Source organism: Citrus clementina, unplaced genomic scaffold, assembly GCF_000493195.1.
Source record: "Citrus clementina cultivar Clemenules unplaced genomic scaffold, Citrus_clementina_v1.0 scaffold_6, whole genome shotgun sequence".
NCBI classification, from domain to species: Eukaryota; Viridiplantae; Streptophyta; class Magnoliopsida; order Sapindales; family Rutaceae; genus Citrus; species Citrus x clementina.
Genome location: NW_006262139.1, coordinates 22,993,106 through 23,005,137, shown reverse-complemented (window position 1 = coordinate 23,005,137; position 12,032 = coordinate 22,993,106). Strand labels below are relative to the sequence as shown.

At 35.4% G+C, this 12,032-nt stretch overlaps 2 protein-coding genes across 3 annotated transcripts; both read right to left on the bottom strand.

Annotated features, from left to right (window-relative positions):
• Positions 1-73: 73 nt before the first annotated feature.
• LOC18038744 lies at positions 74-517 on the bottom strand. The gene has a single exon (XM_006430668.2). The coding sequence runs from the start codon at positions 515-517 to the stop codon at positions 74-76; it is 444 nt and encodes a 147-aa protein (XP_006430731.1).
• A 1,934-nt stretch (positions 518-2,451) lies between these two features.
• Positions 2,452-10,419, bottom strand: LOC18038926 (LEAF RUST 10 DISEASE-RESISTANCE LOCUS RECEPTOR-LIKE PROTEIN KINASE-like 1.3). 2 transcript variants are annotated; one of them, XM_024182260.1, is made up of 4 exons: positions 9,414-10,419; positions 4,183-4,209; positions 3,748-4,086; positions 2,452-3,657 (listed from the first exon to the last, which is right to left on the bottom strand). In XM_024182260.1, exons 1-4 carry the CDS (start codon positions 10,171-10,173, stop codon positions 2,726-2,728), a joined length of 2,058 nt encoding a protein of 685 aa, XP_024038028.1. In that variant the 5' UTR covers positions 10,174-10,419; the 3' UTR covers positions 2,452-2,725. The 2 variants fall into 2 exon arrangements, with proteins under 2 accessions (XP_024038028.1, XP_006430730.1); XM_006430667.2 differs by lacking the exon at positions 9,414-10,419 and adding an exon at positions 5,898-7,042.
• Positions 10,420-12,032: the final 1,613 nt, after the last annotated feature.

Genomic DNA, 12,032 nt, shown 5'->3' with positions numbered 1-12,032 from the left:
AAAAAATCAAACTAAATTTTAATTTATCCATACATTCTTTTTCACAACTTTAATTTTAATTTATTTCTACAAATTACTCTGGGATGGTAACAAGCATGGGTCGCCAAGCTCTTCTCAAAAGTCTATACCGAAAAGTAGCCGAAACCGGTCGAAGCGAACCGGCCGAGCCTCGCCTCGTAGCTGAACCGCTACCCACAGTTCCGGTAACCGGTAAAAGCCCTTGTCTATCTCCACTGCCACTACTCTCCGAGTCTCTCTCCTCAAACGGCGGCGACGAGACGAACAAGTCCTTCAACTTGGCTCTAATCTTCTTGTTCTTGATCTCCGGTAACTCATCGGCGACTTCCCGGTCCAAATTGTCGTCGTCTTGGCGAGTAAATCGGCGACGATTGAGTAGCATTCGGAGTGTCTTGCGGCGGCGGAGGTGGATGACGGGGCTCGCGGTCGGGCTCCTCGTCGGGCTGCCGGCGACGGCGCACTGGGTCGCTAAAAGCTTGACTTTTTGAAGAGTTGCCATAACGAAAAATCGAAAGTTTATGAGAAAAAAAGAACACAAATTAAATGAAAGAGAGAGATCTGAGAGTGGAGTGAGAGATTAGAGACGCAGCGTTTTACATTTGTTTGTTTGATTCTTTTGTTTTGTTTTTGTGTTTCTAACAGTCAATAATGGAATTTAATTTTGATGGGGAGTCGAGTTGTGGATGCTGTGGGGTGCCACGTGGCGGGTTTGGATCATTTGCTATCATTGTCTCTTCTGTTTCATTTTTGAAAGGAAATAGTATTAGTAGGTATCGGAGGTGTTCGAAGTGCGAACAAAAAGTAAAAATGTTGGTGGTGTAGTTAATAATTAGATGAAATATGGAGACAAATGAAAGGGGGGTTGTCATTTGTGTGTACAAATTGTTGATTTGGATGAGTGTGTTTGGTTTTCTTTCTTGGGATTATTTTAAATGGGCGGAAAAATACATTAGACATGAATATTTTTGTATTTTCAATGAAAGTCCACTACTTATCAAAGGTAGGGTTGGCAATGGGACAAGATAGAATAGGATTTACTAATTTTAGTTCTGTCTCGGCTATACAAGTAGGATAAAATAATATTTAATTCTCGTAACTTTATTGTTTTGAGAGAAAAATTTGTTCTAATCCCGTCTCATCCCATTATCTTGAACAATCCCAAAAATAAATAAATAAATACAAAAATTTATTTTAAGGATCACCATAATTCCATATAACAAAAATTTTGAATAAATACAAAGTAGAAAAATCAAATAATAGTTTTATTTTTATTATATGTATTTTCGAATACAATTTTATACTAATATTTTTTAATTGTCTATTTGCTTCCATTGCACATTAATATTAAGACTTATACTTCAAAAATTATAGAATTAAAGAGTAACCAACTTATATTTTGACCATAAAAAAATTAATTTTAATTGTGGCTTTTGGCTGACAATTCACTTTCTAATTGTATTATTTTTATTATTTAATTTTAGCATTTAGTTTCAACTTTGAACATTACTTAAGTTAAAAGTATGAAATAATTAAAAATTTAGAATAGTTTTAAAATTATATTATTAATGAGATATACATAACAGACGAGATCTTATAGTTGGTCCTCCTCCCGTTCCACAAATAAAGACAGGACTTATTTTTTGTTCTTATTCTAACCCATTTTAATTTGTAATGTAAAAATATGTCTCAATTTCATCCCAAACAGGACGAGATTCCATAAGATCCCATCCCAAGAGAAAAAAATTACCATCTCTTATTAGAGGCACTAAAAAAATGTTAACAATTGAACACTTCTAAAAGATTTAGGACTTAAATATAAAATTAAAAACGATGTTTATTTAGTTAGTCATCTTGAAAGTGATTGATAGCTAAAATATAAATTTAGAAATGATGTTTATTTAGTTAGTCATCTTGAAAGTGATTAATGGCTAAAAAAATTAAATTAGGCTTTGCTTATCCTTGGCCCTCAAAAATGATTTTTTCTAATAAAACTTTATTCCCTGACATTGTGGGCCTATAGACAAAAGGAGAACGAGCCACAATAACCTCCGCCTACTTCTCTCAAAAAATTAATTGGGCTTATGAACCCACGAATGTTGATAGCTGCCGCATTCAGATAAATCTCTCAAATTTCAGCACCAAATTTGAGCAAATGCCATGTAACCAACTTAGTTCAACGGCGGAATCCTCTTCCTCCGGACCAAGCTCATTTTAATCTCTGCAAATATCACAATGACATTATCTTCACCTGTGAAAACAATAAAAATTAAAAATCATATATAAGATTTTTCATGTACTTCCCAGGGTTTATAGTTGACCAACTTTTTATCGTCAGCCATTCAGGAGCCAAGTAAGAGAGGGGGGGGGGGGGGAATCAAAAGCTATTTTTACATTTTGTAAGAAACTGAAAATTTGTTATAGGAAAATCAGAAATTGATTAAAAAATATCATCCAACATTCAAAGCATACGTGTGAAGGCACAACAAATATGTAGGATCAGCCACTTTACAAAACCTTATAACCAAAAAGCTTGAAACCTGATACAAATAAATACTAGCGAATTTCTATGTACTATGTACATTGCCTAGCTTGCATCTTTGGACAATATTTCTGGTATTAATAACTGAATATAGTCAAGTGCAAGAGCAAATTAACTCTGAATTTATGCATAAACAGGACAAGTGAATCTGAAATCTGATGAAACACTCTAGAAGGAACTGGATGGATTGGAGCTGCTAACCCATTTATCAGTCCCAGAGTCATCTGGTGACAGCGAAGGAGAATCTTTCTTCAAAAGCGCAGCATCATCCGCTATCCTAATATCCACCACCTTGGCCTTTGACGTTCCAAGATTTGAATCCTTGGTCTCCCTCAAAATCTCCAACACTTCTTTCATTGTAGGCCTCATGTCTCTGTCTTGTTGCACGCACCTGAAAGCCAATTCTGCCACTGAAGTCACCATGTTTCTCACTGCATAATCCTTTTCAAACCCCAGAGATGGATCAACAAGCTCGTTCAATGCGCCATTCTGAATCTTGTTAATTGCCATGTTAGACAAGTTTATATCATGCCGGTGCCTACTAGTGTCCACAGCTTGTAACCCTGAGATGAGCTCAATTAGAACAACCCCAAAGCTGTACACGTCACTCTTGTCAGTGAGCTTGTAGCACTGGAAATAATCAGGATCAACGTAGCCAGGGGTCCCCTGTGGAGCTGTGGAGACATGTGTAACATCAGTTGGAAACAATCTTGATAGCCCAAAATCTGCAACCTTTACACGGAAATTGTTGTCCAAGAGAATGTTGTTGGATTTGACATCGCGGTGAATGACATCTGAAGCATGTAGGTAAGCAAGTGCATCAGCTGTTTCAATGGCAATGCTCAAACGAACAGGCCAAGGGAGCAAGCAAGAGTTCGGCTGCCTGTTGTGAAGATGATCTGCTACTGTTCCATTGGGAATGTACTCATAAACCAGGAGCAGCTCCCGGCTTTGTCTTGATGTGCATCCGTATAATTTCACAAGGTTTGGATGCTGCAACTTTGTAAGAATCTCAACTTCAGTCATGAATTGCTCAATACGCTTGAAATTGTTCTCGTATAACCGCTTTACTGCAACTATGCGGCCATCCCTGAGGATACCTGATTAAAGCTTAAGCTGTTAGGTAAGTGCTCGACATTAATATATTAAGTCAAGCATACAACTTCTGCTACAATGATGCATTTTCTTACCGAGATAAACTGCTCCAAAGCCTCCATCTCCGAGTTGCTTAGATGAGTTGAAATTGTCGGTAGCTTCTTCGAGTTCAGAACAGCTGAAGACTTTAGCTCCAAAGTAAGAGCTTCCCCTTTCAAGATCAGTTATTGAGTAGGGATAAGAAGGGATGCTTTGCGAGGAATTAGTTGTTGTTGTTGCTGCTGATGTTGTAGCTGTAGCTCCGCTTGCACTTGAAGGAGGTGTTTTGAGGTCTCTGCTTTTAGCATAGGCTGCAGTTTTCCTTCTCCTTCGTATAATGAAAAAGAAAATGAGTCCCAGAATAACAGCAGCGGATCCAAGTGCTATACCAATTCCTGAGGAGTGAGAATGAAGTAGCTTAGAGAGTTTCTGTATTGCTAATTTTTGGTTAAAATATTTAATTAGTTATTAATTTTGCAGTGAAATATTACCTGCTCCGGTTGAGAACCCATTTTTCCCTGCAATAATCATGGGATCCAGAAATGTCAGTTCGCGTTCATAAATGGATAAACAAGAAATTGAATCTCTAGTTGGATACTTATAAGCCACATCAAATTTCCAGTTTTTAAGAACTCATCACTTCTTAGTTTCTTGTCCTAAAATAGTTGTGCGTTTTAAGGCGTCTACAATAGAAGTAAGTATTGGACACTCCTAATGTACACCTTTTGCCATGAAAGAGCGAATGTAGCAAAAATTCGAGTGAAGATTGTGTATGCATTGAAAATATTTAGAGTTTCTCCTGTATTAGTATTTAGAACAAGAAGTAATGATTTCTATATAATCCTTTTAAGTGCCCAAAAAAAAAAAGAAAAAGGAAAAAACTGCATTTTAAAAAAGGGCCCAAGATTTTCTTCTTATATGAGGTTTTTTTTTTTTGAACAAAATATAAGAGGTCATTTGTAGTTATTAGATGATAATGTAAATTTAATTAAATTTTAGTCATATACTCATGGCCCAGAGATCTTTTAAAAGTTCAAACAAGCTCAAATTTATAATTTTTTTTAACATTATATACAATGCCATTAAAGCCCAACACATCATGTATATTTTCAATCAAAGTTCAGGATAGGAATTCAAAGAAAAAACTCTCATAACCATTTGATAGACTCAAACGCCCCACCTTATGGTTAAGAGAAGGAGGAGATGCCAACTAACACCATAAAGAGGTTTTTGGGAACCTTAACAAAGGATTTAAAATCATAAAAATTAAAGGAAATTATATTTTTAGATAATACTTGGTATGCGATAGGTTACCGGCGGCTTAACTACCATTGTTTTCACAAGTAATTATAATACTACCCGTCGACCCCAATCTTGAATTTAGTCAACAAAGCAAGTCATTGTAATGTGACAATCGGCCACCAACATAACTACACAAACCTAATCCCTGGAAATCAAGAAACAATTTTCTTCTGGTTAATTAATTGCCGTCAAACACATTTGTAGCAGTTCTTGTTTGACTGTTTCTAGATGCCAGTCATACGCGAGCACATGATCTACGTGTAACGCGTCCGAATTAAAATACGCCTGACTTCAGAGTAATCTCAAAGGTAGGCCCCACACTTGGAAAAAATTACCGGAGTTGTTGTAGCCCATGAAGATTGAAGCGACTAAGGCAAACTAATAAGGAAAGGAAATTAAATTTAAAAAAAAAAAAAAAAAACTTTTGGCAATCGAATTTGAAGATGAAGGTTTGAATATGTCAACGCTTTGAAGAAAAAGCAAGAAGGTTTCTCTATGAGGTTAGGTTACTAAAACCTTGAACAACAGAGCTTCTAATGGCTTGTGGTTAATTACGTGCTCTGAGTCTCTGCTTCAATTAAGGACTAAATTCACGACTAGTGATTCGATTTCATAGGTCCTATCAACTCTACCCAATAAGCGTGGACTCTTATAATGTGATTGTTGTTGGTTGAAGAAAACTCGAATCTATTGTTGTTGGATGAAGAGACCTGTTTCAAAGATTCAAGTTTCTGTGATCGTCTAAATTTACGGGTCTCTGTTCCGGGGAGACAGAGGATCCAACTCGACCCTAAGTGGACTCTTAGCAACAGCCCAACACTCTTACGAAAACTAAGTAACCTTGAACCTAATGGACGGAATCCTTACTGAGATACTAACAGAACAATCAGGAAAAGAGACGTACCTTCTTGGGGTGGACAGGAATCGGGATAAGCTTTATCAGGGCAATAACAATTGAATTGACCAGTCCTAGCAGAATACCCACACTCTCCTTTTGATTGTTCGCACTTTTCGCAGAGATTTTCATTTGGAAACCATTGCAGCCCAAAACCTTCCTGAAGAGCTCTAGTCAGATTTGCCGAAGCCGGATTTTTCACCAAAGACTCAACTGTTGGTTGCTGCAGAGGCAGCAGAACGCTCTTCGCACAACTACCGAAGTAAGCTTTCACGGCATCAGTGAAGGTCTTATTGAAGACACTATTGACATCCCATGAGTAAAAGTAGTTATCGGCGGCGTTTGATTCATCCGAGTTGCAACGAAACTCATAGAGATCCAGCAACGACAGCACTGACATACCATTCATAAGGTTGGGGGGGCAGCTGTAGTACAGAGTCAAGTTGTCTGTGGGGGAAGCATAATCAAAAAGAGAGAAATTTAGAGCAGTATCGACCAAGTTTGATGGACAGTATTGGTCCCAGTAATCTTCTCTAGCAACAGTGATTATCCGCTTTGCGTTATCGAATTTCAGGACTTTGTAAGTAATGTTTAAGATGTTAATCTCAGGAACATCTTCCTCGCAATTCAACTCAAATCCCGGGTAGCCACAATATTCTGGACGGTTTCCTCCCCAGAAGGGATAACCAATATCGTCTCTGTTAGCACAACGAAACGGGGCGCTGCAGTTTTTATGCTCCTCATAATCGGCGGACACAGGAGTTGGAACACGGACGAAAATGATATTTATGACGAAGAAAAACAAGCCGATCATGCTTGGACCAAGATGGAGATGGGGATGGGGATGGAGTCGGAGTCCCATTTTGAAAGAGCAAGCAATTAGATATAAAATTTAGAAGAAACGAATTGGTTTTAATTTCTCATTCTCTGTGATACTAAATTATTTTTTTTTTCACTTTGACGAAGTGGGGGTGATGAAAATGGGGGGAACCTTCTGTGGAAAGAAAGTGGGCTGGTCAATTTCAGCTTTGATCTCCAAGGAACGTGCTGCAAATGCTGATATTCGCTGGCCTAAACGAGTATGAAGCGCGTTTGGTAATTTTCCCATGGGCTTTGGAAATTTGAAAATTAGAAGGCATAGTATGAAGTTGAATATTGAATACCTGAACTCACATGTTGCATTGGAACGAAACTAAAGTCAACAAATGATGCCTATGTTTAATATTTTAAAACTTACAAAGAAAAAAAAAACAATTCCCATCAAATGAATTATTAAATGGTTACTAGGTTAGGTTAGCACGGTAGGCTGATGATGACATATTCTAGATCAGCTCATAGGTCAAAGCCGACTTAGGGGGAAAAAATAAAAAAATAAAAAAAAAAGAGAGAATTATGAATTGCCAAACAGACCTAGCTCACAAGGCTCCGTTTTGTACTGCTATCTAGCAACTATCCAGCAACTACGCTTACACAAAGTACGGTTGCTAAAATGTGCACTGGAAGCTTCTAAGTTAATTTTTTTCTGCAGTTATTTCATGAAAAATAAAGATAAGAGAGCCAGTTTTATCCTATCTCAACCCTACAGCAAACAAAAGTTTGAGATATTTTAATGGGTATCCTTAAAATTTGAATTAATGACAAAGTTGTCCCCAAAAATTTACATTGTGGAGGGTGCATATCATATTTTTTTAATGAAAAGTTCAAATTAAAAGTCATAATTATCAAATAATTATCTACGTTTACTTAGTCCATTTCACAACAGTGGTGACTTCAAAAAGCCATAGCAGTACCATCTGAAATGAAGGATAAGAGCCTAAAAAGTAGTTGCTAGAGGATCAGTAATAGAATAGAAGACTTACTTGGCTCTGATGAACATTTCATTACACTAAGCTCGTTATGGCAAAAGCAAACGAATTTACTCTCTACAAATCTGCATTTTCCTCCTGATTTTATGCATATCTTGCATTGATCACTGTCTAAACCCCAATGCAAATCGAAATCCTCATCGGCACACAAAGACGTTTGAGTGTTAATTAAAATGATAGAAAGGATTATCAGAAGAAAGATGAGAGAATGTGGTTGAAGAAGAGGATGACGAGGCTGCATATCTTTTGGGCACTATACTCAAGAGGAAGAAGAGTACTTAATTAAAGATTAATTACAGACTAAAAAAAAAAGGAGTAATTTGATTCCATTGCTTGTCTCATTGTGGCAATTTTCAAATTTGCAAATAGAAGTGACTAGACTAGAGATGCTGCTATTCAGGGTTTCGAAAAACTGCGCGAGTCTAAATTAATATCATTAATGAATGGACTTCTAACTTGTCTATTATTAAAACTTGGAAATTCTATTTTGAAACCAAAAAAAAAAAAAAAAAAACAAAGGCTGGAATCATTAATAATTAGAATCCTCTTCTAATCTGCTAACTTCTTGTTTAACCCTTGAACGAAACTTTGTCGATAACTGTCGTACTTACTATTATTATTGATAATTAGGAAGTGTCAGAGCTAGTAATTAACCTTGGGATGAGTTTTTTGCAATCTAATCCACGTTGTAATTAATTTTGTCAGAAAAGAATAAAGTTTTCGTAAATAGACAATTAAACCCCCAGTAACTTCGAAAAGTTAGACCATCAAAAGTCAAAACGCCGATATCTAACGCTATCAAACGACGACATGTAAGATTAAAATCCCAAATTTGCCCGTCAAATCGTGTAACGCCAGCACGGCGAGGGCGAAGAATCAAGGTGGCGGGTCATGGGTTGGGTGGCCAATTCAAGGCACATTAACTACAATTTTGTTTTTATATTTCATGCCAATTAATGAATTTTTCAAAAATTATATATTTATAGTTCTTCTACAAATTGCAGAATCATGGAGCCGCTGCTGCTACGAATTGCATTTTAAGCTATATATGTATGCGAAGATGTTTATTGTTGGGCGTATTAACAGTGACATCGATCGAAAAGAACGGCCTAACTTATTCTCTATACAAACAAGTTATAATATTTTCTGATGTATGCATTTCATCAAACGCATGATTTTTATATATAAATAAAGATGTTTATTATTGGCCTAATTTCGCATTATTCATAGTCAAAAAAGAAAGAAAAAAATTGCATTATTCGCAAAGACCCGCCAAACTTATCCATTCCGCATGTATAACAAATGTCATCGGATTGAAAAATCTTTAACAAGAGGAATACCATATTGAGGATTAGAGACATCGAAATTGACGGCCCAACTTATTCTGTATACAAAATAAAGTTAAATTTCTAATTTCTGATGCGTGCATTCTATGAAACCATTCCCTATGTATTAACAGTGACATCGATCGAAAAGAACGGCCTAACTTATTCTCTATACAAACAAGTTATAATATTTTCTGATGTATGCATTTCATCAAACGCATGATTTTTTAATATTTCCGATTGCCGAACATCTACTATCTAATGTAATTGAATTAGTTGATGTTTGGTACTGATTTTTGCATAACAACTAAAAGCTGAGGAGCAAGCTAGCGTACCTTCTGAATTTGAGGCGGCTGATGGAGCTGAACATCCAGAGGATGAGCTATTAAGCTGGCCACCGGAGCAGTAGCAAATTCCTTTATGATTAACAAAATCAAAACCACAACTGCTGCAACTCTCCTCACAACCGAACAGCTTCCACTTCATCTCAAATCCTTCTTCCAGGGCTCTTTGTAGGACCAATTTACCCCTTTTGGCTGCCAACAAAGCTTTAGAAAACGGAACAGTAACAGTGGTATTACAACCCGGGCGAAGCATAATATCGCGTGTGAATTGTACGAAGCCATCCAGGTAATTGTTGACATCCTTCATATTGCAAATGAAACTTCCGGGAAACATCGGGCAACTATAAATTAGGTTAAACATCTCGTACCCATCGGAGATGTCAAAAAGTGATGTATTGATGGTGGCGTTACTCTGTGGACATAACCCTTCAAAGTATTCCTGTCTTGCAAGCTTGACGACTTTTTCTTTCGGATTGACATTTAACACACGGTATGTTACATCTGCAAGCTTCATGGTAGGCGTTTCATTCTCACACTTTAGCTCAAAGATAGGGTGGCCGCAAAGTTCAGGGCGGCCACCTCCCCAGAAGGGAAAACCGGCGTTTATCTTCCCGCAGCCGAATGGAAGACTGCAAAGTTTGGCCAACTCAGGATTGGCTAAAGATGGTTGAATCTTGTCAACAACTAGTACCGATAGGAAACACAGTAGAGAAATCAAAGGCAGTCCTGACCAGGAAAACTGGAAACCCATTTTCCGGTGAAATTAAGCAGAGACTATAAGGAAACTGAACTGTGAATTAGCTGATGGGTTCCAATCTGTTTTGGTGATATAAAAAAATGAAAGATATTTATGTGAAGAAGAAGATGCAAGGAAATTAATAAAAGTCTTGAAATTTCATAGTATATTGTTGACTCAAGGCTTGGTTTTAGAGAGCTTTCATTTTCTGATTATGTTTGGTTTTGGAAACGGAGAGAATAGTCCACGGCCCGCCCATTTTTATAAATTACTTTGTAAAAAACCGCTATTGTTTATTAACATCACCACTCACTTCTACTTGAGAAAGCAATTTAATTGAACAAACATGTGTGAGTTAAAAAATGTACAGTATCTCTGTTCCAACGAAATTTTTATGCACAATTAAACAATAATTTTTTTTGTTCTTAAAATAGTTGAAAAGTGGACAAAATCTGAATTAAAGAATTTATTATTTTATTTTCTTTGAAATTCTATCTGAAATGACCAATTAAATAAAATGATTTAAAAGTCACTCAATCAACCACTTTAAAGAAAACAATTGAAGTGTAACTTTATTATTATTATTATCTTTTTATGAGAAACTAATCCTTTCAAATATTAAACTATTATATAGGCTGGGGATAAGTTACATTAATTTGTAACTAACAGACATGCATTTTGATTTGGATTTAAAGACTGAAATTGGACGGTTGGGATTAACGGCCAGAATAGAAATCAATTGTGGGCAACCGACGGCGTTCATTTCCATCTACACCCAAATATTCTGAAATATGTCAATACACGCCCATTTGTTTTGTATGTATAGAGTATAGCTGTATACACACCCAACCTATTAATTTTTCTACTACTAGAATAATAGTCCTTCATACCTCTCAATTGATTAATTTAATTAGGTTAAATACCTCTTATAACTTATAAATTTTTACAGAAAAATAAATATTACAAAACTAAATTGATTTTTTATTTAGTAGCCACATTTTTTTAAACAAAAAATTTCTAACCAACCAATTTATTTTATATTCAACCATTTTTTTCACTAAAATATCCTTTGATGGAATTAATTATAGAGACATGTTAGTATCAAAATTACTTCATATTTTAACATCCATATATTTAAACTAATGTGAACTTTTTAATTTGATATTAAAATATAAAAGTTGATTAGAGAAATCGTATTCAAGTTTATAAATAAAATAGTTTCTTAAGTTTACATGTATGGTATATTAAAAATATTTTTGATGTTTTTAATGAAAAGCTTGCATGACAAGATGGAACTACCTTTTGATTTTTCATTTCATAGAGTTTGTGCAAAACAAAAAGCACTTGTTGATCCTTGAAGTAAGTAGTTTGGTTCTTGACTTTTTGAAGAGATATTTAAGAACACACAAGTTCTTCTCCTCTTTTAGAAAAAGAATATTTAGCACAAATCACAATCCAAAAAATTGATTTCATGATTGAAAAAGGATATAACCGAGGATGGTTAATTGAAATTTATCTTTGCATGATGCAAACATTCTTCAATTTAACTGAGTTAAGTCTCTAAATCAAATCAAGAACAATTAGGTATAGAAATTCTATTTAGGTTTATTTTTTAAATTCTCAAAGTTATAGAAAATAAATAAATTCTATTAAGGTTTATTTAGAAAATATGTTTAGAGATGAATTTGAGAAGTTCAAATAGCTCCATCCTTTCTTTAATTATTGGGTGTTTGAAATATATATAGAGCAACGATATATGTACAAACTATCTTATATAAATTGATGTAGCATCACATGAGTAGTTGAAATAAGACATCACTTGGCCCACATGATATAATTTTATTATTTTATATTTTCATTTAATCAATTATATA